At 44.0% G+C, this 26,094-nt stretch overlaps 2 protein-coding genes across 5 annotated transcripts in view; one reads left to right on the forward strand and one right to left on the reverse strand.

The window, feature by feature from the left end:
* Positions 1 to 26,094, forward strand: part of LOC125716013 (inorganic pyrophosphatase-like) — a 156,173-nt gene that overhangs the window by 99,409 nt on the left and 30,670 nt on the right. The window lies entirely within an intron of this gene.
* The window catches only part of pald1a (phosphatase domain containing paladin 1a), a 56,820-nt gene that overhangs the window by 29,332 nt on the left and 1,394 nt on the right, over positions 1 to 26,094 (reverse strand). The window contains exons 1-18 of one of the 4 annotated variants that reach the window (XM_048988217.1): positions 21,605 to 21,862; positions 11,017 to 11,208; positions 10,503 to 10,605; positions 10,167 to 10,346; positions 9,645 to 9,809; positions 9,080 to 9,240; positions 8,514 to 8,589; positions 6,850 to 7,001; positions 6,194 to 6,287; positions 5,742 to 5,846; positions 5,170 to 5,265; positions 4,897 to 5,031; positions 4,521 to 4,637; positions 3,573 to 3,752; positions 2,668 to 2,865; positions 1,827 to 1,967; positions 1,654 to 1,725; positions 275 to 415 (exon numbers count right to left, since the gene is read on the reverse strand). In XM_048988217.1, coding sequence (XP_048844174.1) covers positions 275 to 415; positions 1,654 to 1,725; positions 1,827 to 1,967; positions 2,668 to 2,865; positions 3,573 to 3,752; positions 4,521 to 4,637; positions 4,897 to 5,031; positions 5,170 to 5,265; positions 5,742 to 5,846; positions 6,194 to 6,287; positions 6,850 to 7,001; positions 8,514 to 8,589; positions 9,080 to 9,240; positions 9,645 to 9,809; positions 10,167 to 10,346; positions 10,503 to 10,605; positions 11,017 to 11,195 — 2,295 coding nt within the window. In that variant the 5' untranslated portion in view covers positions 11,196 to 11,208; positions 21,605 to 21,862. Of the gene's footprint in view, positions 1 to 274; positions 416 to 1,653; positions 1,726 to 1,826; positions 1,968 to 2,667; positions 2,866 to 3,572; positions 3,753 to 4,520; positions 4,638 to 4,896; positions 5,032 to 5,169; positions 5,266 to 5,741; positions 5,847 to 6,193; positions 6,288 to 6,849; positions 7,002 to 8,513; positions 8,590 to 9,079; positions 9,241 to 9,644; positions 9,810 to 10,166; positions 10,347 to 10,502; positions 10,606 to 11,016; positions 11,209 to 11,940; positions 12,179 to 13,352; positions 13,704 to 21,604; positions 21,863 to 26,094 lie in introns of those variants that run through there. The other 3 variants (XM_048988219.1, XM_048988220.1, XM_048988218.1) reach the window with 3 other exon arrangements.

Consider the following 26,094-nt stretch of genomic DNA (forward strand, 5'->3'; position numbering starts at 1 on the left):
ATCTGTAATCCACTGTATTGTTTTTCAAGGTTAGTGCCAAGGTACATTTTGTACTGACAGCAATGTGACAATCTGTAATGGTAAATGAGGCTTGAGGACTAAGACTGTAAGGTTAACTGTGCATCAACAGTCACTTCCTGGTCTAAACCAATGTGAACTGATGAAGCGGCCAATGGGAAGTGCCAGTACACGATAATCTCACCCGCTGCAGACCTTGTAGCCCTATCACTTGGGATAAAATAAATCTCTACACCGGAACAAAAGAGCATCCTACCTGTCTGTAGGTGCAGATGATGATCTCTCTCAGGTGATAATGCATGGGGGTCATGGTCTCGCTGACCGCATCTAGAGCCATGTCCACCTCCCTCTTCATGCGGTGACCATCAGGCAGCAGCCTGACCAGCTGCATCACCACCTGCACATTCCAGAAGGACACATCCTGAAGCTTCTAAGAGAGTGCTATGGGCAACGCCTACAGAGCATTGCAAGATAGAAACGTGCATCTGCATGAACTTTCCCTCTTGCAGGAAAAAAAAAAAAGATGGGTAATCCACAGGTCCCTGAGTGGACTATCCCTGGCTCAGAATGGGTTTCTGAGAAGCTGGGATGATCCCTCAACGGACTACCCTACCCCAGAGGGGGACTGGAGGAGGACGTCTGGGGTGTGGTGTCTGATTGCTGAGATCAACGGCCAAGCGGTCACAGGAATTGGAACCAGTTGAGAAAAGCAGGAAAAAAATTCAGTGGCCTAAAAACAATATGGCTTCAGTTAAGCGTGCATGGCTTTGGTTGGCGCCCCCCCCCCGCCCCCCCACAGAAGCTATGGTTTGGGGTAATATTACGTTACCAAAATAGGAATCCAAACACAGTTGGACTGCTGTGTGCTTCTGAATCCATGAGAGACACAGGTGACCTCTATTCATGGAGGGGCTCTGGGAGGCACGTTCCCCGAAAAAAAAATAGCCGCATGGCACATTGTCTGAAGAGCCGGTTAATCTGGACTGAAACCTTCCCTGGCAACAGAACCTGCGCTGCTAACGACCAAGGTCTAATGCTGAGGTCCCAATGAGTCACTCTCCATGACATTTTCAATTGCAGTGCTGCCAGGGAATTGATTTGCTTCCAGCACGGGCTTGTTAAAGGCGCCGGACAAAAAAATAAATAAATCCACCAGATATGAAAACGCCTCTCCACTGCATGTTTGGCTACCCTGCTAGTTAGCATGCTTCCCCGAAGGATGCAGCCTCCAACCGCAGCTGACACGAGCCGGTAACGAAAATAACCCTCATGGTGACCCACGTCATTTCCAAAAGTAACGGGCATGTGAATCAGCAGCAAACTTGGGACAGGAAAGTTTCATCTGCGTACTCTGAGAAATAGCCCTGCTCAGACTGAACAGGCCTGTGGAAGCTAAACAGACTCTCAGAAGAAAGAAAGGCCAGCCCATCCCATTTTGGGGCGCCAAGCAAAATTTGATCAACCTAGTTGTTACGTGTTGTCATCTTTCCCAAACTGTCAGGCTCATCAAATGAGGAGGCCCCCTGGTGGCGGCCGGGTCCTAAGCAACTGCTTAGTTTGCTTATGCTGGCCCTGGAGGAACCCCATATTCAATGCACTATATATCTATCTGTTGGCCCCATGCGTCCGTTTTACCTCAAATTCCCCTTTGGTGTACTTGGCATCCGGAACGCTGACGATCTCGTCGTCACCAAAGTCAGGGAAACCCTGCAGAACATAAAGGAGGGAGACACGACAGGACCTCAATTATGTGACGAGCATCCAGGTGGGAAACTAGACAAGAGGGATGACGGCAAGAGGAGGCCTACGTTAAAGTGCCAGAGGGTCAAGGTGGCGATGACCATGGCCGTGGTGGTCCGGCCCTTGCCGTCGTGACAGTTGAACACGAAGGCGGCGCGCGAGTCTTCAGCTAAGCTGCCCTTCAGGGCCTCCAACAGCCTGTCAAAATCCTGAGAACCACAAGCTCTCGCTGTTCACACTGCAGATAAACTGGATTTTCACAAAGCACATTAGTATTTGCCAGCACTGCAGGACAAAGACTGTGAGAGACACTGATATGTAGCTGTCACAGCAGAAAATGCATGTATTACTATCAACCTTTGACTTTTACCCATTAAATATTATATGCAACACTCGTCACATCCAGAAGTCAACCCAAAGAATTAATCCGATAAAAGGCGTGTGCTACATAATCACATTTCAGTCAACTACGGACCACATATACGATGGTGGTTCCTTAAGATAATAGAAAATTTTCAGCTCATTAATGTATCGCCTAGTGACGTTTTAGTCGCAAAAAATATTCACGTGTTCGTGGTAATGCTGGTGTAAACAAACTTGCTTCACTGCCAGTTGTATAAAAATATAGCACATATAATTATGTACAATACTTAATACTTGATAACTGTTACTGGTTTATGTACTTACTTCACTGTGCTGTTTATCGTTATATAGGTAAAACATATATAGGTAAAAATGAGACAAGGCATCAGCTATAAAGAGTTGACACCTGTCATTAATATGTGTCACCACTAGAGGGTGCTTCCATTCACGTCAAGCTCCTTTCCATAGTTTAATTTCAGTCTGCGGTATACATTTCATTCAGCAGCTTGGGGCATAGCCTGCTGACTGTTCGGCACAGCAGATCACCTCCTCCTTCGGTGCACAGCAGTCGGGCAGCGGAATGCGCTGGTACACGAGGCCCTCGTAAACACTCTTGTGCTGGTTGAAGATCTCCTGCACCGTCAGACAGGTCTTGAACATCTTCATCTGCTTCTCCTGCTCCAGGGTCACCTCAAGCCACTTCTGGGATTTCAGAATATCTTCTTTCACAGCAGTCTCTAGTTTCTAAGGACAAGAATTCACTTCTGACATGAAACCTGCCCAATTTCACCGTGTGGGTTGTTCAGGGACCGAGGACCCGGACACGCAGCCCTGCTGTCGTATGTTAGGTGCAATTTCATTTTTTAATTTAAGAAACACTTGACGATATTGCAAACTTCCACTTGTGAAACACTGTCTGTTGAAATTCTCATGCATAGGTGGGCGGCACAGTTTGAGGCTCCTGCATTCAGAAACACTCTACAGAAAGAAACCTCCATGCATTAATCAACATAAAACTGGCAGTATCCTACTGTTGGGAATGGAAATGCTAATTAACGGCCCAGAGACTCAGTGTAGTATCCTGGGAAAAAACCAGGGCCCAAGGCAGGATAAAGGCTGAGCAACAGGCCTGTACAGAGCAAGAAACAATACATTTCACATTTTTACTGTTTCCTTTGGCATAGTTAGCAGATACGTCTGTCCAAGGCAACACACAAGTGAGGCAAATAGCACACTGCAAACCAATGTGTACAGTAAGCAGTACTGGGACAGGAGCTACGCAGTATCTCCTAACAAAGCCAGAACCTAATAAGACTATTCAAGGACCAGATGTGCAACATAAGAACATTCCGGGCACATAAAAAGGCATCAAGCTAGTACAGGAATCAATGGAACAGGTGGGTCTTGAGGTAATTCTTGAAGGAGGAGAGGGAGTCTGAAGGCCAGGTTACCTCAATGACTTGAGGGTCACTGGTCTGCACGGGGATGTTCTGGTCCAGGCAGCACGGCTCTCGGGGGGTGAACACCTGGCCATTCCCCTCCAGCACCAGCTCCTCCTGCACGTTCACCCACAGCATGTGCGTGTGCTTACGCTTCTCATCCGCCAGGTAGGTCAGCACGGCTCCCGTGGCCTGAGGGGTCACCAAATGGTCAGCCTCTTCGGTTTGGAGTGGCAGGCGATTCAAGAACCCAATCCATCTCTCCATCCATCAGTTTTCTGTAATTGCTTTTCTTATCCAGGGTTGCGGGGGGATCCGGAGACTATCCCAGAGGCTAAGGACGCAAGGCAGGATGGAGAGCCAACCCATGGTAGGGTACACCCACAAACCAATCACTCACACCTACGGGCAATTTGGTAACTCCAATTAACCTCAGCATGTTTTTGGACTGCGGGAGGAAACCGGAGAACCCAGAGGAAACCCCACAACGACAGGGAGAGAACATGGTGGAGACTCAAACTATGCTTCCAGATGTGTGAGGCAACAGTGCTAAGCAGTGCACCACCATGCTGCCCCCAAGAACCACGTCACGGTACACAAACAAGCACAGCTTAAGCTATTGACATTGTCCATGGACATTAACGCCACACCATAGCAGTGTAGTTGTTTACTTACCACTGACTGACTTTTAATTTTTACCCTTAAGGTAGTGTTTCTCTACACAGTATACATGGACCCCAAAAAATGTCCAAACACACCTATACCAAGTAAACAATGTTCTCGATTCCTTGATTGTTTGGTTCAGGGGTGCTGAGAGGGAGCATAAACGAGAATTCCTAGGCAGTTCACAAGGACTGGGTTGGGAATCACCGCTTTAAGATAATCAATCTGAAATTTTACCATTTAACCGCACAACTGGCCAAAACATTGCACTCATTTCAACAAACAGCTGAAGGCCACCTCTGATGTGGGTTGTGCCATCCCATAGACCGGCATCTTCGGGACCCGTCTGAAATTGGCCACCTTCATTTCCTTCACTGTGCTGAGGACGTCCAGGGCCAGGTACTCATCGGCCACCTGGCAACACATGATTGGCTTTTGAGAACTGGAACGTGTCAAAATCATTGTACGCTCAACAGATCAGACTCTTTGCATCTTGTGTTGATTTATACAAAAGTGATTAAACAAGCTGGATAAAACCTAAAGTCTATATTTATAAACCAGAATTTGTCTATCAACTTCAAAATAAAAAAGTGTTACCAGAATCAGGACCCAGCTGGTTACACCAGGCACGTCCAAATGCAATTACTCTTTTGCCAATGAAACCAGGTCTTACCAACACCCTGGCTCCTTTAGTGACAAGATCTGCCGGCGCAGAGAGCTCAGAGAGGTTCATGCGGGCCAGCAGTCTGTAGATCCATGGGTGAGCACACATCCACTGGCTGAAGCTGGACACAAAGCCCATGGGGTACTGCAAAGGGAGCGGGCAGGTCAAATGACCAAGAGAAGAAACTACCTCAAAAGTCCACTGACAAAACAGACATCTTCAGTGACCGGGACCGACTCAAGGGCTGTGGTATAGGCTGATACAAACAGGACAGTAGCCTACCTGCTGGTGAAGGTACGCGTTAAACGCTATCAGGTAGAAGTACCGCTCAAGGCTCTGCAAGGTCCTGTTAAGGAAATACTCTTTGGTGCCACTTCCCTGTGAAAGATGAGAATCTTTTCAGCATCAAGAAAACAAACAACCGTTGCGTTTCAGGACTAACAGACATCTTAACAGTTCAAGATAGCGTTTTTATTTGTACAGTCAACGTGGCGTCTTCGGGGATCACATGACATGTTATGATATCTCAGATAAGGTCTTCATTGAAAGGATTTATGTGGGACTTGATTCTCAGAGGACCCGATCGAGCAAGCATTTCTGAAAGATGTCTTTTTCTGTCCAGCCCATCAGTAGGCTAATTAGCACTTCAAACTGCTGCCTCCTCGGTACTCAAACAGAGCAAAGCTCTCCAACGCACATTTCCTAGGGTGGCGAATTCTGAAGACTAGCCCGGATGCGTGTGTGCGAGATCAAAGAAGCCAGGTCTACACTTTGCTTGTTAATCATTTTGATTCATCACTAAGACATGACATCTGCAAAGTCACGGCTCATGACATGGGGGGTGGGGGCCTTGCCTGGATCTGATGATCCTCTCCGACGGCTTCCAGTCTCTTCTTGTTTTCATAGATCGCTTCTTTGATGTTGTGCATTTCTGAGCACAGGGAGATCGCTCTGTCCACCTGTCACAGGACACGTGGGTGCACATGTGATTCACAAAGCTGGGATGTACTTTAACGCATCGATTTCACAGTCACTCTTGGCACATTTAAACGCACGCCCCTCTCCTACGACAACAAAAACCTAGACATCAAGTAGACAAGTATACAAGCCCAAATGAGTATAGAATCCCATCTTGAGCCACAACTCCCATGAGGCTTATATCCCAATACAAGTGAGTATACAAGCCCAAATGAGTATAGAATCCCATCTTGAACCACAACTCCCATGAGGCTTATATCCCAATACAAGTGAGTATACAAGCCCAGCTAGAGCCGCGACTCCCATGTGGCTCGGAGAAGCACTGTACCTCCTCGATGACCTGCTGGCCATTAGGCAGCCTGCTGATTAAGCTCTGGATGACCTGGAAGTGCGGTCGCAACGAGTCCACACTCTCCTCTGTTCTGTGGACAGAGAGGAACGCTTACTTTAAAGAAATCTTTAGCACCCAAACCGTGACTGAATAACGAGGCGTTACCAGCTTTCTCCTAAGCACAAAGGGCTACTTTTCCCTCTGCAGTCGTTCAATATCTAGGTACCATTTCAGTGTTACGCAATAGCGTTTATTTAATTTTTTTTAACACAAAAATACATTTCAAAAGGGGAATCTTTAATAATTTTATGAACTCTAACATTTGTGAGATTTGCAGGACAAATTATTTTACCTACTATGTTCCTTATGACGAGCTCTTCTAACAAACTATCGTAAAAGTAGCACCCTCTAACAAAGGTAGCTAATAAAATTACAGCCAATTATAGCTGTTAAAAAACATAACTAATAAAATACATCCATCCATCCATCATCCAAACCATTTAGTCCCCACTGAGGGTGCGGGGGGGGGGGGGCCCGGAGCCTATCCCAGGAGCATCAGGCGCCAACACACCACAGGCTAATAAAATCAACTTAGAAAAGCATGTCTGCTCACTTATTACCACGTAGGGCATTCGTTAGGGGTAAGTGCTTACTTGGATTCATCAGGTGTTCCCTTTAGCTGGAACATGACGAGGGTGCCCAAGATCATGGCCAGATTGGTACGGCCCACCCCCACCTGGCAGCTGAAGACCAGGGCCGGCAGGGCCCGGGACACATCCCTGGTGAACAGCAGGCTCGGACATTCCTGAAGAAGAGATCACCATTACTCAGGACGCTCCACCATTACTGGGACCAGTAACTCTAGTAACATAAGTATGTCTCTGAAGTACCAAAATTCAAATAAAGCAAAATCAGGACAGACTGGCACAGAACATGTTCAGTTTTAACCTACGTTACCACCTCCGCCCCAACCAGCATTTTCTTTTTCCCCCCAGAAGCTGCTTCTCAGAAATTTGACATCACTCTGCTGCGTTCCAAATGTTATGTGACTTGTCCATGGAATACCACCATTCCGAAAGCCAATAAGTTCACATTTCCATAAATGCGATTCAAGGTCACGAATTATATGAGCCATCGGGGCTGGCTGGCTGGCTTGTCGCCTCAACTCATACTTTTAGAAAGACGCATTTATAATAATTATGCGTTTCGTAGGAGAAAATGTCTTGCGTCCGAAGCTAAATGTAGCCTTCCAAAAAAAAAAAATAAATAATAAGAAGAATTTAAATTGTGGTTTTAAGGGATCTTAAAATGCTCAGACTCTTGCCTAGACTTCAATTGCAGAAAAGGGACATATTTTGAAAATCCATCATCGATCCACCGCTAAAATCCTGAGCGACATCAGAGCTGAGCTATACCATCATAAAGCATTTTTAGGTGCAGGTTGGACATGGTGGAATTTAGAAGACGTCTTTGTACACTACACAAAAATTACTCAGCTTCCCGGAGACATAGACCTTCGCCATCTGCTGGACACCGTCACTCCAAAAAAGGCGAAAACAGAAGAATCGGCGTGACGCTACGGCCAGGACAATAAGCAGACAGGGCTAGGAATAGCTACAGTCACCTGTCCAGTGTCCTTCCTCTGCCAAGAGACTAATTCCAACCTGTGAGTATTGATTTTAGGTTTTATTCCGTTTTCATAACTATTATGGTAGACGGTGATTAATAGTGTACAGAGTGCAGGAAGTCTGATCTGCTGCAAATGTGGGCTCTCTTTGGCTTGTCAGCTTCCTTTCTGAAAGCATGCAGATGGAGCGCTAGTACGCGGCATAAAATTAGCAGCGTTGTGTCAGCAGTAAAAAGAACAGAACAGAGTAGTGATATTTTATTCATCCCAAGGGGAAGATTCTCCTTTCGCCTACACCATCTTGCTCCCCATGAGACATACAGACACATATAAAGGTGAAAGCAAGCTTGGGGGGGTGACAGCATAGGGTTAGTCAACCTCCAGTGCCCCTGCAGCATTTAGGGGTTCAGGGCCTTGCACAGGAGCCCAATGGCAAAATCAGTCTCTTGGCCCCGAGATTTGATATGGAGACCTTTCCAATCATGGGCACAGAGTCCTAACCTGCTGAGCCCCACAGCACCCTTCATGAATGAGAGAGAGGGATATGGAGGTGCAGGGCCCACTGGACACTGTGACGGGACACACTGCGTGGACCACTACCTAACGTGGACATGAGCAGGAGTCTGTGCTTGTCTGCGACATGTCCACCGTCTTGCATAAGAATGCGTCATCAGGCACTTGGAATGTTACCCTGAGTACGGAGACAAAGGCATTGAAGTCCTCCTCAAGTGGGGCTCCTTCAACTGGCAAGGGGAGGCGGTAATACCTGGGCGAGAGAAAGCAAAGCAGTGATACCTGGACAAGACAGAGCAGCACATACGCAATGATACATAGAAAATAAAAAAATTACTGAGAACTGGAGCTTCTCTCAAAAATGAGCGCTTCACATTTTACCTCCCAGCTACCATGTTGCATGTAAACTCTGAATGAACTCAAGGTCAATGTGACACTGAACTATGTATCTCAGGTAAACCCTGGGAAAACTGGTTTGCAGCAGCTGGTTTTGCATGTCCATGGATGCATGGTGGACCACACTAACATCTAAGATGTGATTGTACTCGGTAGCATCCTCTGAATCACAAACCGAAGTTCTCCAGATGATTACACAGAGAATCATGAGAAAGACTCTTGCCTGGATATAACTATGCACTGAGAAATTAGGACAGCCGTTCACACAAACTGCCAGACCGCAATTTCAAGAGGCTCAGAACAACATCAATTTAGACGGGGCACTACAATGAATGGGAATGAGGAACCTGTTGGAAGGCAATGTGAAAATGGGCCTCTTGTAGACCTCTTCAGTGACATGAATGTCCTCCTCGCAGGTGATGGTGATGTGCTGCGGCTCATCCTTAAAGTGTTCAATGTCACTGTAGACGTAGTACACATTCTCGTTGAGCTTAGCGAAGTCATGGAGCTGAAAGGAGAAAGGAGAAATCACTCAGAAGCATCCGATAGAAGTATGTCTGTGAAGTCATCAGGGAGATCCTTAGGGCCCCTGGAAGGCAGCAAGTCGCAGCCTACTGCTCTCAGTGAGAAACACTGTGATACATGCAGCAGTGGAGATTTCAGGTCCAGAGAGTACAAATCCAGACCAAGATTTTGTTTCAACCAACCAGTTAAGTATAGACTCACAGTCACAGAGGTTGAAACGAAATCTTGGTCAGGATTTGTACTCTCTGGACCTGAAATCTCCACCTCAGGGTACAGGTGGTACCAAAGGTAATGAATGGCAACATTTACTTACTTAATGGCAACAACAATGTTGAGAAAATATCAGACAGGTGTTCCATACAGGTTTAAGGACACAAGGTGTCATACCTCCTTTCTGATGGTCAGCTCCAGGCTTTCTACTCTGACATCCTTCTTCAGCCCATGCAAGTTCTCATGCAGGTTCTCCTTCCTCCGGGGAGTGTAAGGCAAAAAGTCGTTCTCGCAACGTAGGAAGACAACTGGTTCTTCTCTCACACAGAAAAACAGAACCTCCTGTATGCGAGTTGAGAGTAAAACAGAAGATTACTTCTCTTAATTCACATCTTTTATAGCTACAAGTCTGGAAATATCTGTACCATGAAGAAAGCCACCAGGGTCAGTTCTGTGACCATTTTAAAGTGGTGCAGAGCACTGCTCAGGAACGTACTACATCCTACCATATTATTATTATTTAATTCACCAGACCTTCACATACCCAGTCACCAGATGAGTATAAACTGCTCCAATTTTCAGCATAATATCAGAAATGTCTAAATTTAAACAACAGATGGAAACATACCATGGAGTGGCCACTTTATTGGTACTGGAAATCTAATACACATATTAAGATCTCATTGGAAGGTCACTGACCTCATGTCCTTGGCTCTGCAGTCTCTGGAGAACCTGCTTGAAGCCGTTGAGGCTGGCCTGTCCCATCCCAAAGAGGGGATACTGACCCTTGGCCTGACGGAAATTAGGGGCTCCATGTGTACCCATCGTATTTAGGACATCTGCTTTACTGTATACATCCTGCACCATGAAATATGTCCCCTGAAGAAGAAAAAAAAAAGATGCGCTTCAGTTGGTGCCTTGGCCTAGTGAGAATATCAACTGTCGAACATTCTGTATTGAGGACAGATCTTTCACATAACAATTGCTACCTTAATGCCCCCTGAGGACAGCCAATCTTACTGGCTCACTCCTTACCTGAACGAGGTAATGTTCAGGCATCGTGTCAGAAATCCTGCCGACTTTGTAATTTGTTTTGAGCAAGTCATCATGGATCTGAAATTCCTGTCTGCAGTTGTACCTGCAAAAGAAACATATCTGATGGTTGCTTTCGAGTCAAAACAAAGGTCTCAAAAAACAGCAGAAATGTACCAATTGTTTTTAGGTAGAGAGAGTCAGTCAGAAAGACACGTCCTGGGAAAATCCATTATGTTTCATAAGAGCACTATTTTCTATAAAAGTGGGGAGTATTTTCATCAACTTCACTCCCATTTACCAAAAATGTGAAAATTCCAGCTTGAATAATGCCAATGTCTCTAAACACAAGTCACATCAATGAAACGTTATATAACCATGACGTGTGGTTGTTATGAGATTACACTATTTTTAAGTCTCTGAACATATAAGCGCTAAGATGTGGAAGGTACTGCGCATTCAAAACCCAAAGAGAATTCAAACCAGTTGCCCACTGTGTGGCCACACCATCACTTACGTTATGACAACGGGTGCCACCTTGTTGGTGATGATGGACTTGGCCTTGTTACTGTGGATGTTGACTGTCTGAAAGGAGTTGATGCTCAGTGACCGCCTGTTGTCTGCCATCTCGTCGCCATGAATACTTTCAAGCGGAGGTGCTGGTGGCTGTGGAGCTGCGCTGGCAGTTGTACCCATAATCCACGAGCAGCTGTGGGTGTCAGAACCGAGCCCACGGAGGATCAGGGAAGACGGGAGGGAAGGGAACAGGAAAGACATTTTTATGACAAGATTGTCTTGTTTCTTATTTCATTCACGCAGACAAAACATTTGTTTCCTGTCAAATGGCAAACCCAGAGATAATAAATTTCAGGCTAATGGGACCTTTGTTTGCATTTATTGCATGCTCCCAGCTGAGTTCAAGCCATAGCAATTTGAATACTGAATTAAGAAGAAAAAAAAGCAGAAATAACTGAAGCTTAGTCAATTATTAAAATAATTAAACATGTCCCATGGATTTATAATAAAATCACACATTGCATTTATAGAATTAGATTTTTTAGATTCAAAACCCAGTCTCATTCGCAAACCATGGACAGCAAGTTGATAGACATCCTGCAGGCAGTTATTTTAAAATAGTCTCTCTCAAATGACAGTGAACTTTGACACGGTCAACTTTGCAGGGAACCGAAAAGAAAACGTGAAACACCCTTTTTACTACTACTTCAGTAGCAAAATAAAAAAAAGCGAGCATCAGATTACAAGCCTTACGTGTTTATACGTTAATTACACCGTTTTTGATGTAGGGTATTTGATTTTGGAGCATTTCAGCAGGGTGCTCGGCCGTCCACGGTACACAAGGGTTGGCCGCAGAGCCGGCGCGCGCAAACAAAGCCGTCCCCACACAACGTGAGCGAGCCGCCTCGCGTATCCGCTACTCTACCTTAAAAGCACGTTCGGCACATCGGAGACACCGGGCGACCCTGTCAGGGACGTGGGGAGCGAGACACGCAAACGAAGACAGGAAACAGAGTATGACCAGAAAAAGAGGTCAGTTTTAAGGAGGCATGGCTACAACATCAATATAACTAATATAAAATGCAACCGAAAAAGAAACGTGAAAATTAAACCGGTTAAGCGTCTCTAATTAGCTCGCCTCAGAACCCTTCTACTGACACTGATGCTTTCCCGCAGTGTATTTTACTGAGTGCTGCAGCGAATTCCTCGTTCGGCTAAATCTCGCTTTCACACGTCCACTTCACGCGAAGGAAAGGGCTGATCTCAACAAAAGCAAGCGAACAAGCACCATTAAGCATTTAAGGAGACACATTTTAAACAAACTGTTTCAATTACAAGCACTGTTTTTACATGCACTCCATGCCGTTTTGAGCTTTTAACTTAATATAAAACCATCTATACTATTAATCTGTATTATTTAAATCTATATTGTTGAAACTATCTTAAACAGCAATGGAGAATCAGGCGTTGGGACAACCCGTCGACTTTTACCACTCGCCCACGTCGTTTGCAAGGAGGGAAAACTCCCATGAAAATAACCGTCACCAAAACACTAAAAACCATCAACTAAATGTTTCATGTTGGAGAAATAAATACTGATAATAAGCTAATGATATCCGGATACTTAGAAATTCGGAAATTCTCAGAGAAGGTAGAAGTAACTGATCTGTATAGTATATAGTAATAGTAAAGAAATTGTTAAAAATAGTCATGAGTATAATATGCATTTGTATTTTTGTCAAAGCAAAACACATATACGTAACGCTATTTGAAGGTTAATTAAAGCATTCTTTCAGTTGCACAGGATTCTTTACCACTATAGTCTTCACGGATACGAAATTGGTGCAAGTTAAGATTTTAAAATGCATGCCACAGGACAAATACATTTTAAATAGTTTGTTAAATCTAAAGACCTTCAAAAATTGACAATATCACCATTGATATATTAAAATATATGAATATTACTATGATGATTTTTAAATAGAGGCAGTATCCCTGCGTGTCCATCACACTGCTGTTAAATATGGTCAAATGGCACTAACAGCCATTGACAGGGAACTTGACTGTAGCAAATAAATAAATGCAGTTAGCTATATGAGAGACTTACCAACATCTGATTGTAGTAAATGTTAAGATGATCATTTTAATCCCATATTTTATGTAATATTAACAGATTAGAGCCAGCCTGTGTCAATTAAGAGATGTATAGGATATATGTATGCTGGTACCTGCACAACATCTATTTAAGACAAAAACACTTTTAAAATGACACAATGGCCAATATAGTTGTAAGACAAATACAACGAATGTTCAGCCCTTAACATAAAAATGCCTTACCCCTCTCCTACGGAAAATCCTACGGAGATTACTCTGAGCAAAAAATTCAAATAAATGGATAAAACTGTTCTTTGGATTTACATCGGATGCTGCCCCAGCGTAGGAGAATGTGGAACGCCTTGCGTAATCTCAACTCAGAGCACCTCACCATGAAACATGCTTCAAAGGCAGTGCAAGCCCTGGTGTACACACCAGCCTGTCAGGGAGGATACTGTGACTAGGCGATTTGGTCAGAGGAAGAGGTCCGTTCACAGGGGGTGGAGGACACACTATTATACGGCACCTTGTGATGATGGGTTGGCTAAGGCTGAAGGAAATGCTCATGGCCATTTTGTGACCCACAGCCCCACTTCCTGTTCTAACACGAGAGCCAGCCCAGCCATCATGGACTGCCATCAGTCCCGGGGCAAGCCATCGCAGAACCGCTCTTTGACTGGTGCTGGTGAGGATTCCGACAAACACCTTTTCCAGGAAATGCTCATTTTCTGAGAGATTTCTGTGTATATTCACACATTCTTATGAGGACGAGGAGGAGCTAGTGAGTAGAACCTGTGTCAGGATCCTTCAGTGAACTCAACCTGATGACCTATTAGGACAGCATCCAAAATGCCGAACACACAACCGCCTGCCGCCTTTGAACTGCACAGGAACCCCGGAAGGCACAGACTGAGGATTCTAATGGCTCTGCTTCCCCCTCCCTTCTTCTGTGCTGCTTGTTTTCCAGCATGTTCCAATTTCAAGTGAACTGGGCATCACTTCCTGCCCCCCCCCCCCCCCCACCCAAGAAAAAAAAAAAAGAGGCTCTTCTTCCTCTCCATGTCCAGCGGCCATTGAGTGCAACGTTGTGCAGGTCTCACACTTAGACCAGAAAGCAATAAGACCCCCCCCCTCCCTATGTCACCTCCATCCCACCCCTGCACATTCTCCTCTTACGGCATGTGCTCAAATCGTACCTCTATCGTCACTCCAGCAGAAACCCAGTGCATCTGAAAGGCAGATGGCCTTTCAGGGCTTTGTGAAGATACATTTCTCAGAATAAACCTCCCACCGTCAGCGGACATGGCAAAAAAGCTCTAACCAGCGCTACGATAAGGTCATATTTACAAATATTTTTGGTTGCTCCAAAAATTATACATGTAATTCTTATGAGCAATAAGATTTTTAACTAACTGCTGCTTAGTGATACCAGGTTTATTCCTCCGTTCGAATACCACGATGCATTTAAGGTCAGGTGATGCAGCGTGACTGGGATAAGTGGTGTGTAGGTGGGGTGGTGGGTCCATTGTCGGCGAGGCTAAATGCCACCATTTGACTCTGATGATTTGTGTGTCTTAAGTACTCATGTGGGTGTATAGAAATAAACCTGAAAAAGATACGATGCATTTGGATGAAGTGACCAGAAAGATGTGATGGACGTGCCCTTCAATTTGAACATTACCAATAAGAGAAATATAAAGAAAATTGAATCATTTTTTATCTTTTATTGTCTGTTTTGAAAAGTTAAGCAAACCATATTTGTGTGATTCGTTTTGTGTCCGTCACAAATTGCCATGGTCTCACCGGCAAGGGGCATTTTGCAGGCGAAGAGGCTTCACAATCAGGAAGCCGATCAAGTGGGATGCGCCGTGCCTCAGAAACAACTCTCACCCCAGCTGAGATCTCGGGTTTCTCCCCTTGTCATTTGACCATCGGCCAGAATAGTCTCAACTCAATCAGCCACAGATTGTGCTTCGTTAGGAAGGAACAAAGGATTTCTTCTGCTTCACTTCGGCGGGCCTCGGACACAGCTGTCTGAGGTGACATCTCAGCTCTTATGGTTAGCATGGGGGAGAAGCAAGGCAGTTCTCCATTATGGCTTCACATGTCTTGCAGCCAGTTAATTGACAAATGGATTTCACTGTTGTCCTTACATTTCATTCTCATGTATTAAATTGCCATTTATATGATTACAGTCACAATCTTACAAGTACTACAAAGCAAATGACATTTTTACACATTCTATGTATACAAATGTATAAAGTGTGCTTCCCTTTTTTAATATCAATAAATTTTCCCCTACCATTCTAGGTTTCAGAAATTTGCATGTCAGCACTGCTAATTTGTGAGTATACTTGCAGAACATGAATGTGAGAGCGCCCAGTCTGGAAGTAGAAATATTCTTTATTTTACCCCCAAAAATCCATTCTGACGTTACAGACCAAAGCACTGGATCACCACCGTAATAACTGATTAATCACAATGTGTCGACGCATCTTTACACCCCTAACGAACATTATTTCTCAGTCTAGGCTTAAACAGATTCTCCTTCTGTTGAGGCCATGTTGAAAGCCTTCAAGAAAGCAAATTAGGCATTACCGAATGACAAGAAAAGAAATTCACTGGTTGTGTTGGTTTCATGCAGTGCTTGATGTGGGCTGGTACTCACTGGAACGCAGTACTAGCACCTTGTACTGAATAATACAATATATAACCAAGAACATTTTGCAATGAAGTTCCCAACACAGACATGGACACGGAAAACACTAATGTTACCCATCCTAAAAGGATGTTGGTTTTATCATGTCATCCTGACACCCAGCCCCAAAAGCACCCTAAACCATGACACCACCTTGCAAAGCTAATCCATGCAGCTCCTTTTCCGAAAGAGGTATAGGTCAGGATCTCTAGAAGAGTGTATGAGAAAACCATTAACGACGTTGGACGCCATTGCGACGGCAAGAAGAACATGGCATGGGGAATGTGAATGTGGCGTTTCCCCATGTCAAAATTGAGCATGCCATCATCCAAAATAGTGCCTCCTAGTTAATCCTCCTGGCTACTTTAGAAAGACAGAATAACATCTGGAGTCATCGGGCAGGCATTCCCAGAATTACTCATACAGCAGAACTTTTCAGAGATGGGGAAAAGTATAGAGGAGTTGATGTTTCTGCCTGAGAGATGGGGCGTTACGAGAACAGCCTGTTTTATTTAGATTTTGGGTTTTTTTTTTTAAAAAAAAAAAAAAAAAAAGCTCAACACTTTTAACTGCAGGACATTTCCACAAATAAAATGGCAGGAAACCTTGATATACACTTTGCCACAGTATATACAGAATGACCTTGTTGCCACTGCTGATTTCACTGTACAGCATACAACACATCTGACGGATTCACACGAAACGGCGCAAAATCAGGCATACGCCCACCCTCATTCCAGCAGCAGGGTCTGGACGTCCGCCTCTGTAAAAATTGCCCGCTCTCATAAACATCCTCAATCAAGCGGGACCATCAGAGGGGCTGTTTATTCCGCTTTCCATGCCAGAAGAAAACGAAAAAAAAAACTACAAGAAGTTTAAATTTTGCATGGGTGACATAAACAACCGTAAGCATACAATTCAGTTGGCTGAATAACAAAAAGAACCAATAAAAATGTAAAAATATGTAATGTTTGCTTTTCAGGTCTATTTGGGCATCTAACATACCTTCCGTAGCTTGGTTGATTATTTGCCTTCTGTCCTGACACTGTCTAGATCAGGGGTGGGCAATCTTATCCAGAAAGGGCCACTGTCTATGCAGGTTTTCACTGCAAATCCCTAATTAGATTACCAATTAGAGGACTGATTGACTGAAGAGTCCTCATACCTGGATTTGAACAGCTGACCTAAAGCTTAGTCCCAAAACCTGCATACACACCAGTCCTTTGTGGATAAGATTGCCCACCCTTGGTCTAGAGTCTGAACAGGTAAATAAAATCCAGTTCCTTAATCTTTTTGCCACCCTCTGCACTAAATAGGAGCCACAGGTGACCAAACAATATGTATGACAAAATATATTGGGAATATGAACATGTATAGCTGTTTGAAATCCCAAATCGTAAACAACAAAGCTTCAGAGATGTCAAAAAAAGTGGGAACTCACCCCGAAGCTTACTCTCTGTATAATTCTTTGGGAGCAAATCTGCCCTCACAAATTCAGAAACTATACACAAGAGGCCAGCGTTAATCTTCAAGACACGGCTAATGAGTTTATTTCAACCGTTTTGCCATGTTGTGCGTGAATAGGCTTTGAACTGTGACTCTTTATGGATTGGAAAGGCCGTGTAGTAAAAACGCACAAAAACAGCCTGTTAGGGAGACCAGCTCTCCTGTGGCATCGAGAAAAAGGCCCACAGAGGACGGCATGTCAGCCAGCATTAGCTCTTTCAGGCAGGCCTATTGAAATTCCAACAGTGTCCCAGCTCTGCTGTGGAAAGCCTTCAAACAAAAGGATCTAAACGCAGACAGGAAGAACTGTGCAGCTGCAGGAAGCGCCTGTCCGTGGACAGACTAATAAGAGGAAGGATGGAAACGCTCCTCATTCTTAGGAGATGCTGGGGGCTGGGGTTGATGGTTTCATAAACCCTTCGGAACCGCAAGTTCTCTGCATGGGGCACACCGCCATGTGCAAGCCAACAGATGGATTTCAGGCAGTTGGAGCTAACCATGGTCTCTACGGTAACATGGAACTGAAATATACAAAAATAAAAAAAAATCGCCAAAATGGTCGGTTTTCATTAAGCAGTTATAGAACACCTGAATTCAACTGAATGAAGTTGACTGTTCGGGAAAGTGCTACGTTTGAGAATCCGTCCATCAAAGCAACATTGCTCACCACTTACAATGGGCATCTCTCCCCTTCAGTCTAATAGTCCTAGCTGCCACTAGCAGAGCAAGTGCCACATACTTTGAGATTTTAACCGAACTTCCTGCTGCAGCTCCGGATGCCTTGGAGGTTTCGTTAGCGGTTACAGTACGGCTTTCTATATATGCTTCTAAAGGTGGTGCCAAAGTTCACTTTGGACTTTGGACATTCCTTCCAGACTATTGAGAAAAAAAAACTGTCCTAAGAGGACACAACAGGATGAAAACCTGTCCTGAAGCACCTTTCAAGATAATGACACATAAAATTAAATATATTACTAAGAGCACTATTCCAACAGCAGTAACCTTTGCTGTAATAGTTCACTCTATCCTTATCCATGAAAAGCCCAAACCTCGGCAAAATCTATTAGTTTTATCCTTTCATTGTGTCATAGCGAATACACATTGGGTTAACAACCAGACAGAATTAAGAGCGCAGTTCCAGCTTAAAGGGTAATGTTGATCTTCCATGACTCCAGCCCGTGGTTACCCTCTAAAGTTCAAAGCCATTCTGAAAGGACCACCCTCTTATCGGAGGATACAATCTCTATAGGCCATAAAGCAACTGGTCGTGCCTCATCAGCTCAGGAAAAGCTCAAACACCTTGCAGGATGTGGACATTCGGCCCCAAGTACAGCCCTGCAAGACCAGGAGGAAGAGACTTTGCAGGGTTTGAGCCCAAATTAGGGGGAGCCTTGCTGGAAGTGGCGTCACCACCCGGAGGACTTCATGGTAGTTCCTTGTTGTCACACATTACTAAATACTGGTTCTTATTAAAAGTAACAAGGACCCACAATCCTCAATGTCTACAGAGATTCCCACAAAATATCTTCCAGGCAAGGTGTGAAGTGCGTGCAAGATTACTAAGCTCTAAACACATACATCTGTAGATATTTATTTTCACGCCATTTTGTATCAAAGAACTTTTCGGCAGTTGAAGGTAAACCAATGAGAAAGTGAGGTTACACAGTGGCATGTGGTGGAAAACGAGCCAGTCCCAAGACTTGCTGAGGAGGGCAGCGGGAAATGAAGCAGCTGACCCACTTCCTAGTGACCTAGTCGCATGCAATTGGGCTGATGCTACCAGCTGGCTTCATCAGGTAGTGCCACAGGAAGTCCCTGCTTCCTTGTCCCCATTCCTGCCCCAGAGGGGGGGAAGCCAAACGACTTACTTCTTGTTAAATAACACCTTTCGAGGACAAATGTATCATTTCATGTAAAGGCAACTCACTCAAGGCACTTATGCGTTCCGTGCTAGTCAGCTTCAGGCTACAAAAGGTATCCGTCTATTGCACAAATCAACCCCTCTCTTCAACTTTCTAAATACATAAACAGAAACTAGACATCAATTCAGTGCTTGAATCTTGTACTCCACTGACCACTATGAAACCAGTAATGGCACACTGGCAATGTCGGTCGTTAATAGACATTATCACTAACGAAGCAACACCAGTAAGAAAGCACAAAAGAAGCAAAGCGGCATGCATGCATGCATGCAGCTCCCATCCTGCGGCAGCCGCACACATGCCCTGATTCTTCCTCAACCGCTGTGGTCAAATGAGTTTTCTCTTTTTTAAGTCATTGCCATTGTTGAGACAAATTTAAGTTGCAAATGTGCATGCATGCTCGTCTTTTTCTGTGCGTGTAATCAAATGAAGGCAGATGCCCATGTAGCTGCAGACGTGGGTATATTTACGTTACAGGAGAAACATTTACGCCGAGCTATACTTGTTAAATCTAGCTCAGGTCGAACGAAATGGGTGGATCTCCCCACAAAGATTCTACTTCAGATTTTACAAACCGTTTCCCCTGCTGAACGCAGCAAATGAAAACGCTGCACCAATTCGGAAATAGCATCAAATACTAACTCACAGTTAAGGTATCGCTGTCTTTTATGACCACTTTAACCTTTGTCTTACAAGAACCTTTCACACAATATGGTTCAGCGCATATTTTTCAGTTACAAGAGGTGACAGACCTTCCCATGAAACGCAGGTATGTCTACATGTTTTAATATTCGACACAGGAAATGTTACAAAATTCATTTCCTCTGACTGACTGCACAAGGCCATGGCTGTTTCTCTTATTTGTTCCCCCATAATATTTCCCAGGAGTTCATTTATTTTAAAAATGAAAATACTAATAGTGCTTATCTAATAAAAAAATAACCATTCAGCCAACTTCGCCTCTATTTATTTAGTAGCAAAGAAACTGTAATACGTGCAAATCATATTTTGTCTACCCACCAATCAAAGAGTGACAGGGAACACGGAGAAAGGAAATAAAAAAAAATACCCGCCCTTAGTCTCGAAACACTCCTTTCCTCACGTCTTATTCCAAGCACCGTTAAATCTGGACTCAAAGTCTATTTTTAAAACTGCGCCTATAATTTCTTTTTTTTTTTTTTTTTTTTTTTAAGGCAGTAATTTTAGCCCCTATGATTTTCAGGCTTGTATGATGTGGTTTTCATTTTTAACAGTGCAGTGTCTGGCCACAGCACCCATGCAAACTGCCGTGGTGAGCAAAAGAAGCCAAACTGACGATATTTTACAGTGAAATTTTATATCTGGAGGGAAACCCACAAGTCATACAGAGAGACATGTTGGGACTGCTGGAAGGGGATGTCAAATATGACACATCACTCCCATATTTTCTCCTATAAAGAAAACATGTAATCCAAGCCAAACAATACAAGTCTTGAGTGCCCGCTAAGTGATAATTCATCTTTTAATGACATAGCTTTAGATGCGAAGATGGATTTCTTGGATCAAAAAAATAAACATGATGGCAGAGATAGAGAAGCTAGAGGCCGGTGACTGTCCACTGATAATTCTGTCATTACAGGGAAGGTGTGGAGTGCAATGGACCTCTGTCACTGATGGGAATCGCTCAGACCTTTTATAGACCCAAACCAGAATACAGCTTCCACGCAGCATTTACACTGGCAACCTGCATATGCCCCAACAAGAAAAAGAAATCTGAGTATAGGAGATGGATATTAAAACAAATGGGAAAAACTGCACTCAAAGTTCTTTGGGGGGCAGCAACCCTAGTTGATCCCAGCTAAGTGGTTTCATCTATCGTCCCCAATGGTGAAATATCTATTTCATAGCTATTCACATTCCATGGGACAAAAATGTCAAACTCATCCAATTATGCATCTAAAGAGCACGGCACTTTCAGCATCGGCATACTCAATGAGCCCAACCATCTCTCATGGAGCTGACGGCCAGTATGATCCCCAGACGGGGGCCAAAATCATCCCATCCACAAACTGTAGTACTTTTTCCATTTCAGCCATGCCAAATAATGTCTAATTAAAACAGTAATTCCAAAATAAGACACCTTTCAGTTTCAGCAGCAGACACCCAAAACAATAACAAGCGAGCCAGCTGCAATTTTACATGCGGTGACAGCACGCCCATGCGTCAAAAACAGCATATCAGCACATCGGCTCAGGAGAGGTTCATCAAGCAAAATGTGACACAGATACATTCCCAAGCCCCATATTAAATACCCCACAGACAAATCAGTGGGATGCCTTCAAATGTTCTGCTCTCAGAGCACCAGGAACATGGAAGAAAATATGGAATACCTGGATCTCTAGTTCCCTGAACACCCTCCAGCGGTCTGCGAACCATTCAAGAAAAGAGCCAGCGGAGGAGAAGCGGTTCTCAATTCGACATCCTCCCTCTGCCGCTTGAGAAGCTCCCCTGCTCTCTCCTAGGCGTTTCTGGAGCAGCGGTGAAGGCTTGCGACACTCCAGGGGCTCACACTGATTCAGCGTGAGCCAGACTAGACCTCCACATCGCCACCGCAGACCAGTGTGTGTATATGCGTGCGTGCGTGCGTGTGTGTGCGCGCGCGCGCGAGAGAGAGAGAGAGAGAGGATGTGGGGGCGGGCTCAGTGAACCGCACTCACTGCCAGGCAGCCACCCAATCAACAGCACCCCCCACCCTTCCCACAACGGCTGGCCTCACGCCCCGGAAGGTACACAGAGAACCTGTGCAAGTCTCAGACGAGAACCTGTGACAGACGTCGTGTGCAGTGAGAGTTACAATCCATGACCCTGTAAAAGTAAGTACAGTACCCAAAGGAGATCATTAGACAGCTCCCCCCACGGGCTTCTGACTGACTAAATCTAATGTTAATTGCATATAATTATCCAACTACTCAAGTAATCCTTACCCATGCAATTTCATTTTTTTTTTCATTTCTAAAGCAAAAAATACCAGTTTTAACTGTCTAAAAAAAAAGGCATGTTTATATATCCTGCATTGATTGGACCCTGTCGTCATGTCCAACGTGTACAAAATCCTGTCCCAGTGTGGACATATCAAAAAAATGCAGTCATCAAAAATGTCCACTGCCACAGGTTCCCTCAATACTTTCAAAATTAGTCCACTGCATTTTTGATCAGATACAATATTTGCCACTACAAAATAGGAGCCACAAGGTCAGCAAATCAGGGACATCTTTACATACTGGTCAGACTTCATAGTCCCAAATGGGAGTGCGAACACTGGACGCATAATAAGTCACCGTAATGTGAAACTGAGGACAGATCTACACCAGCATGTCCCATGGGGCTCAGACAAACAGGAACACTTGAATAGAGAGCTAACCATCCAGGGTGGTTTGAGAAGCATGGTGTCAAGAGAGTCTGCCTATAGCCACTCCTATAAAAGGGGACGAGGCCTGTACACATTTCACAGTCAGCCTCATTTTGACTAGTTCCTAATCAAAGCTCCCTACCTTGCTGTATCAATAAGATCCATTCCAGCATCACTAGGCACCTGGAGAAACATTCCCTGAGATTTAATTTGGCTTCAAATTAATGTCTTCCAGAAAAAAGTCACTGTTCATTCATGGACTGAAGCTCTGTCTAGATGACTGTTCAAGGAGCATGACTTCATTGAGTTTTACCATTTGTGGCTCTGGCATCTCAAAAGTGTTGTTTACGTGACATTCACCACTACCACACCTGTTCCTTCCTTGCTTCAAGAAGAAAAGTGTCTTAAAAGTGCTGCATAAATCTGAAACCTTTCTCGTCAGCTGCATTTGCACATTCTGCAAACCAGTCTGGTAGACTATCTAATGCCTGCTTTATGTAGAAAGTGTCCATGCTCAACCCTGATATACAAATGGCACAGAAATACAAGGACTCAGTCTGTCTCACTTTATTAAGTTTTTCATCAAGGCTTCTTGGATATGCCTCTCACTTTCAGAGGGAACGAGTCACTAGCATGTTAACAAGGGTTCAAACACAAAAGAACCACAATTTAACAGGAGGTAAATTTATCCAGCCAAGCTAATAAGCCCAGCTGACACTTGCGTCATCTGAACATTCAAGAACCTACATTAATTGTAATAAAAACCACTGAACACCAAACTTGATCAATAAGTCTTTCTAGGGACCTGTACAACCACTCTAGCCTCAAAATTTTGTTGCAGAACAGTCCTCTATCATTGCAGATTGGTACCAACGTTTATTCTACGGTGTCCTTCCCTCAAGCCTCGTAACAGACCGATATCTCAAAAGAACTGGCTATAATGTAAATGCAGCCCAGGAAAGATCTATGAATGACATGTTTTCAGCTAGAAGCTACTTTGTAGGTAGAGGCTCCAGTAAATTCTCGCTGGCATGATAGGGGGGGGGGGGGGGGAGAATGTCAGTGATGCATCCATTTTCTATACCTTTTTATCCAGTGTAGGATCAGTGCGAGCCTGGAGCCTATCCCTGTACAGAATGCCAGTTCATCATAGGATCCATGCTCACTCAGTTTAAAGACATCGATTCACCTAATCCACATTTCTTTGGACTGTTGGAAGAATCCGTATTACCAAAAGGAAACCCACAGTCCGGGTAAGATTCCTCCCAACAATCTTGGAGGTGTGAGGATGCAGTGCTACCAACCGAAAAGCGTGCCATCCTATGGCATTCATCAAATTTCCAACCACATATCCCGATTATGGTCATGGTGAGTCCAGGCAACATAGGGCACACGACTGGGTTATACTATAGATAGGATGCCAATCCATTGGAAGGCACATACATGCACACGCAATCACACGTCAAATCAGCCTAACTGCATATCTTTGGACTGCAGAAGGAAAACTTGCAAAAATACAGAGAAAACATCCAGACACGCTAACCTGAGGTAGAGTCATATCCTCAAGAGGAGGTAGAAAGACAGTGCTACCCACTGAACTACTACACCACTTTGTCTACGAATAATATAAAGTATACATAAAAGCATCTAAATCTTATCACAGTTATCACACCCAATAACTTAATAACTTAAGGGTAAGAGTGTTCATTGTCTATTTTGTCCCCTTTAAGCCACGTCAGAAGCTGAAGCACGTACCTGATTAACAGAAAACATTACCTAAGAAATACATCTTGGTAAACAACCAAGTCCTCAAAACAAATTAGTGGCTATTTTCCAGCAAAAGTACATGGTTTCTCGCACGTTTATTCATTGGGGGAAATGCCTGCATTAACTAAACGAGTTGCACATTGAAGTGCAGGATATACACTCGAAAAAGACAGACACCACACTGCAAAACTAGGGCACGTTATTATCAAAGGGACTCAATACATGTCTTGACAAAGGCTCCACATTAGATTTCATGAGCTTCAATTCAGCGTGAATGAATACACAGAATTATAACCCCTGCCAAAATGTCAGCTTCTACAATAACAGAACAGCAAGGTGCCGCTTTGCATAAATTTGTTAACTGTATTCATGTTACAGCACACTGTCAATCAATTACACATGACAGAAAAAAAATCCCATTTTATGATCAGTTCCAAGCAGTAAGTGCACAGGTCAAACTTTCAAGGGGTGGCACCTGCCGCTGATGGAGCAGCTTCCTGCAATGCCGAAAACCATCTGCTCCCATCAGCAGAGCATGCACAGAGACCATAGTTACTATTTGCCTGAAAACAAATAGCAGGCCGTGAGTGAATCATCAACTAATTAGAAAACAATTCTTTACGAATCATGCTGGCTTCAGGGTAAAGAAGTTCAAACCGTGCTGTTAAGAACTTTGCAGCACTGTCTTCACATACAGGGGGGAAAAAAATCTGTCAAAACATAGATATATTCCTTCAATTGATTGATATTTCAGACCTGAGAGAAAAGAGACCTCTAGTGGTACAATAATAAAATGCCATGGATTTGAATGAAGACATAAATAGAGGATATACAAAGGAAAAAAAAAAACACCTCAAACTGTTAAAAGGGGGAATCTACCAAAAAAAGATGCAATCTAATGTAACATAACAGATCCTTTGCAAGGCTTCATTGTTACATCCCTCAGTTTCGGGTGGGGGGGGCTGGGTTTGAGTCATTCAGTCGTACCTGATAAGGACATGTTGAGCAAAGCACCAAAGCAATTAATCTATATGGAGGTGTGAAAAAGGTAGGTACGCAAGCAATGTGTTAAAAATAAACCTTTGGGCGAGAGTGTTCCTTACCTTTCACTACCCACTTCACAAGCAGACAACAGTCATAGAGGGGAAAAAAAATCACATAGGAGCAAAAATATAATATTAAAAATTAGGCATCACCCAGAGAAATTGACCCGAGTTTGGGTGGAAATGCAGCAAAAGGGCTGGACGTAACTCATCTGCTCTTCACCCTCATACAAGGCGACCTTGGCAGCTGTTAGATGTCACAATACAACAGATCAAGAGCAAATAATGATGCAGTGCGGAGTAACGACGACGGCCTTATCGTCATCCACACAACACTCCAGTTACTAGGCTCAAAGTGTCAGATGAACACAAGCAGAGTGTGAGGAAGATAGATCATAGCACTAGTGTGGAGGGGGGGGCAAAGACACACACCATTCGGTTACAGATTATGGGGTGGATCTTAATGCTGAATCATCATTTATTTTACTAAAAGAGTATTAAATACAACTCACTTAATTTGCCTCATTTCTTATTCTTGACTAGGTCTACAAAAGGAATACAGAGTATTTAAAATAAATTCTGGATTTCACACTAATGTGGGGATTAATAAGCAACGTGCTAGAAAGTACCAAAGCACTTGTGGTTTAAACCAGGATTGTCC

This window comes from Brienomyrus brachyistius, chromosome 20 (assembly GCF_023856365.1).
Source record: "Brienomyrus brachyistius isolate T26 chromosome 20, BBRACH_0.4, whole genome shotgun sequence".
Classification (NCBI taxonomy): domain Eukaryota; kingdom Metazoa; phylum Chordata; class Actinopteri; order Osteoglossiformes; family Mormyridae; genus Brienomyrus; species Brienomyrus brachyistius.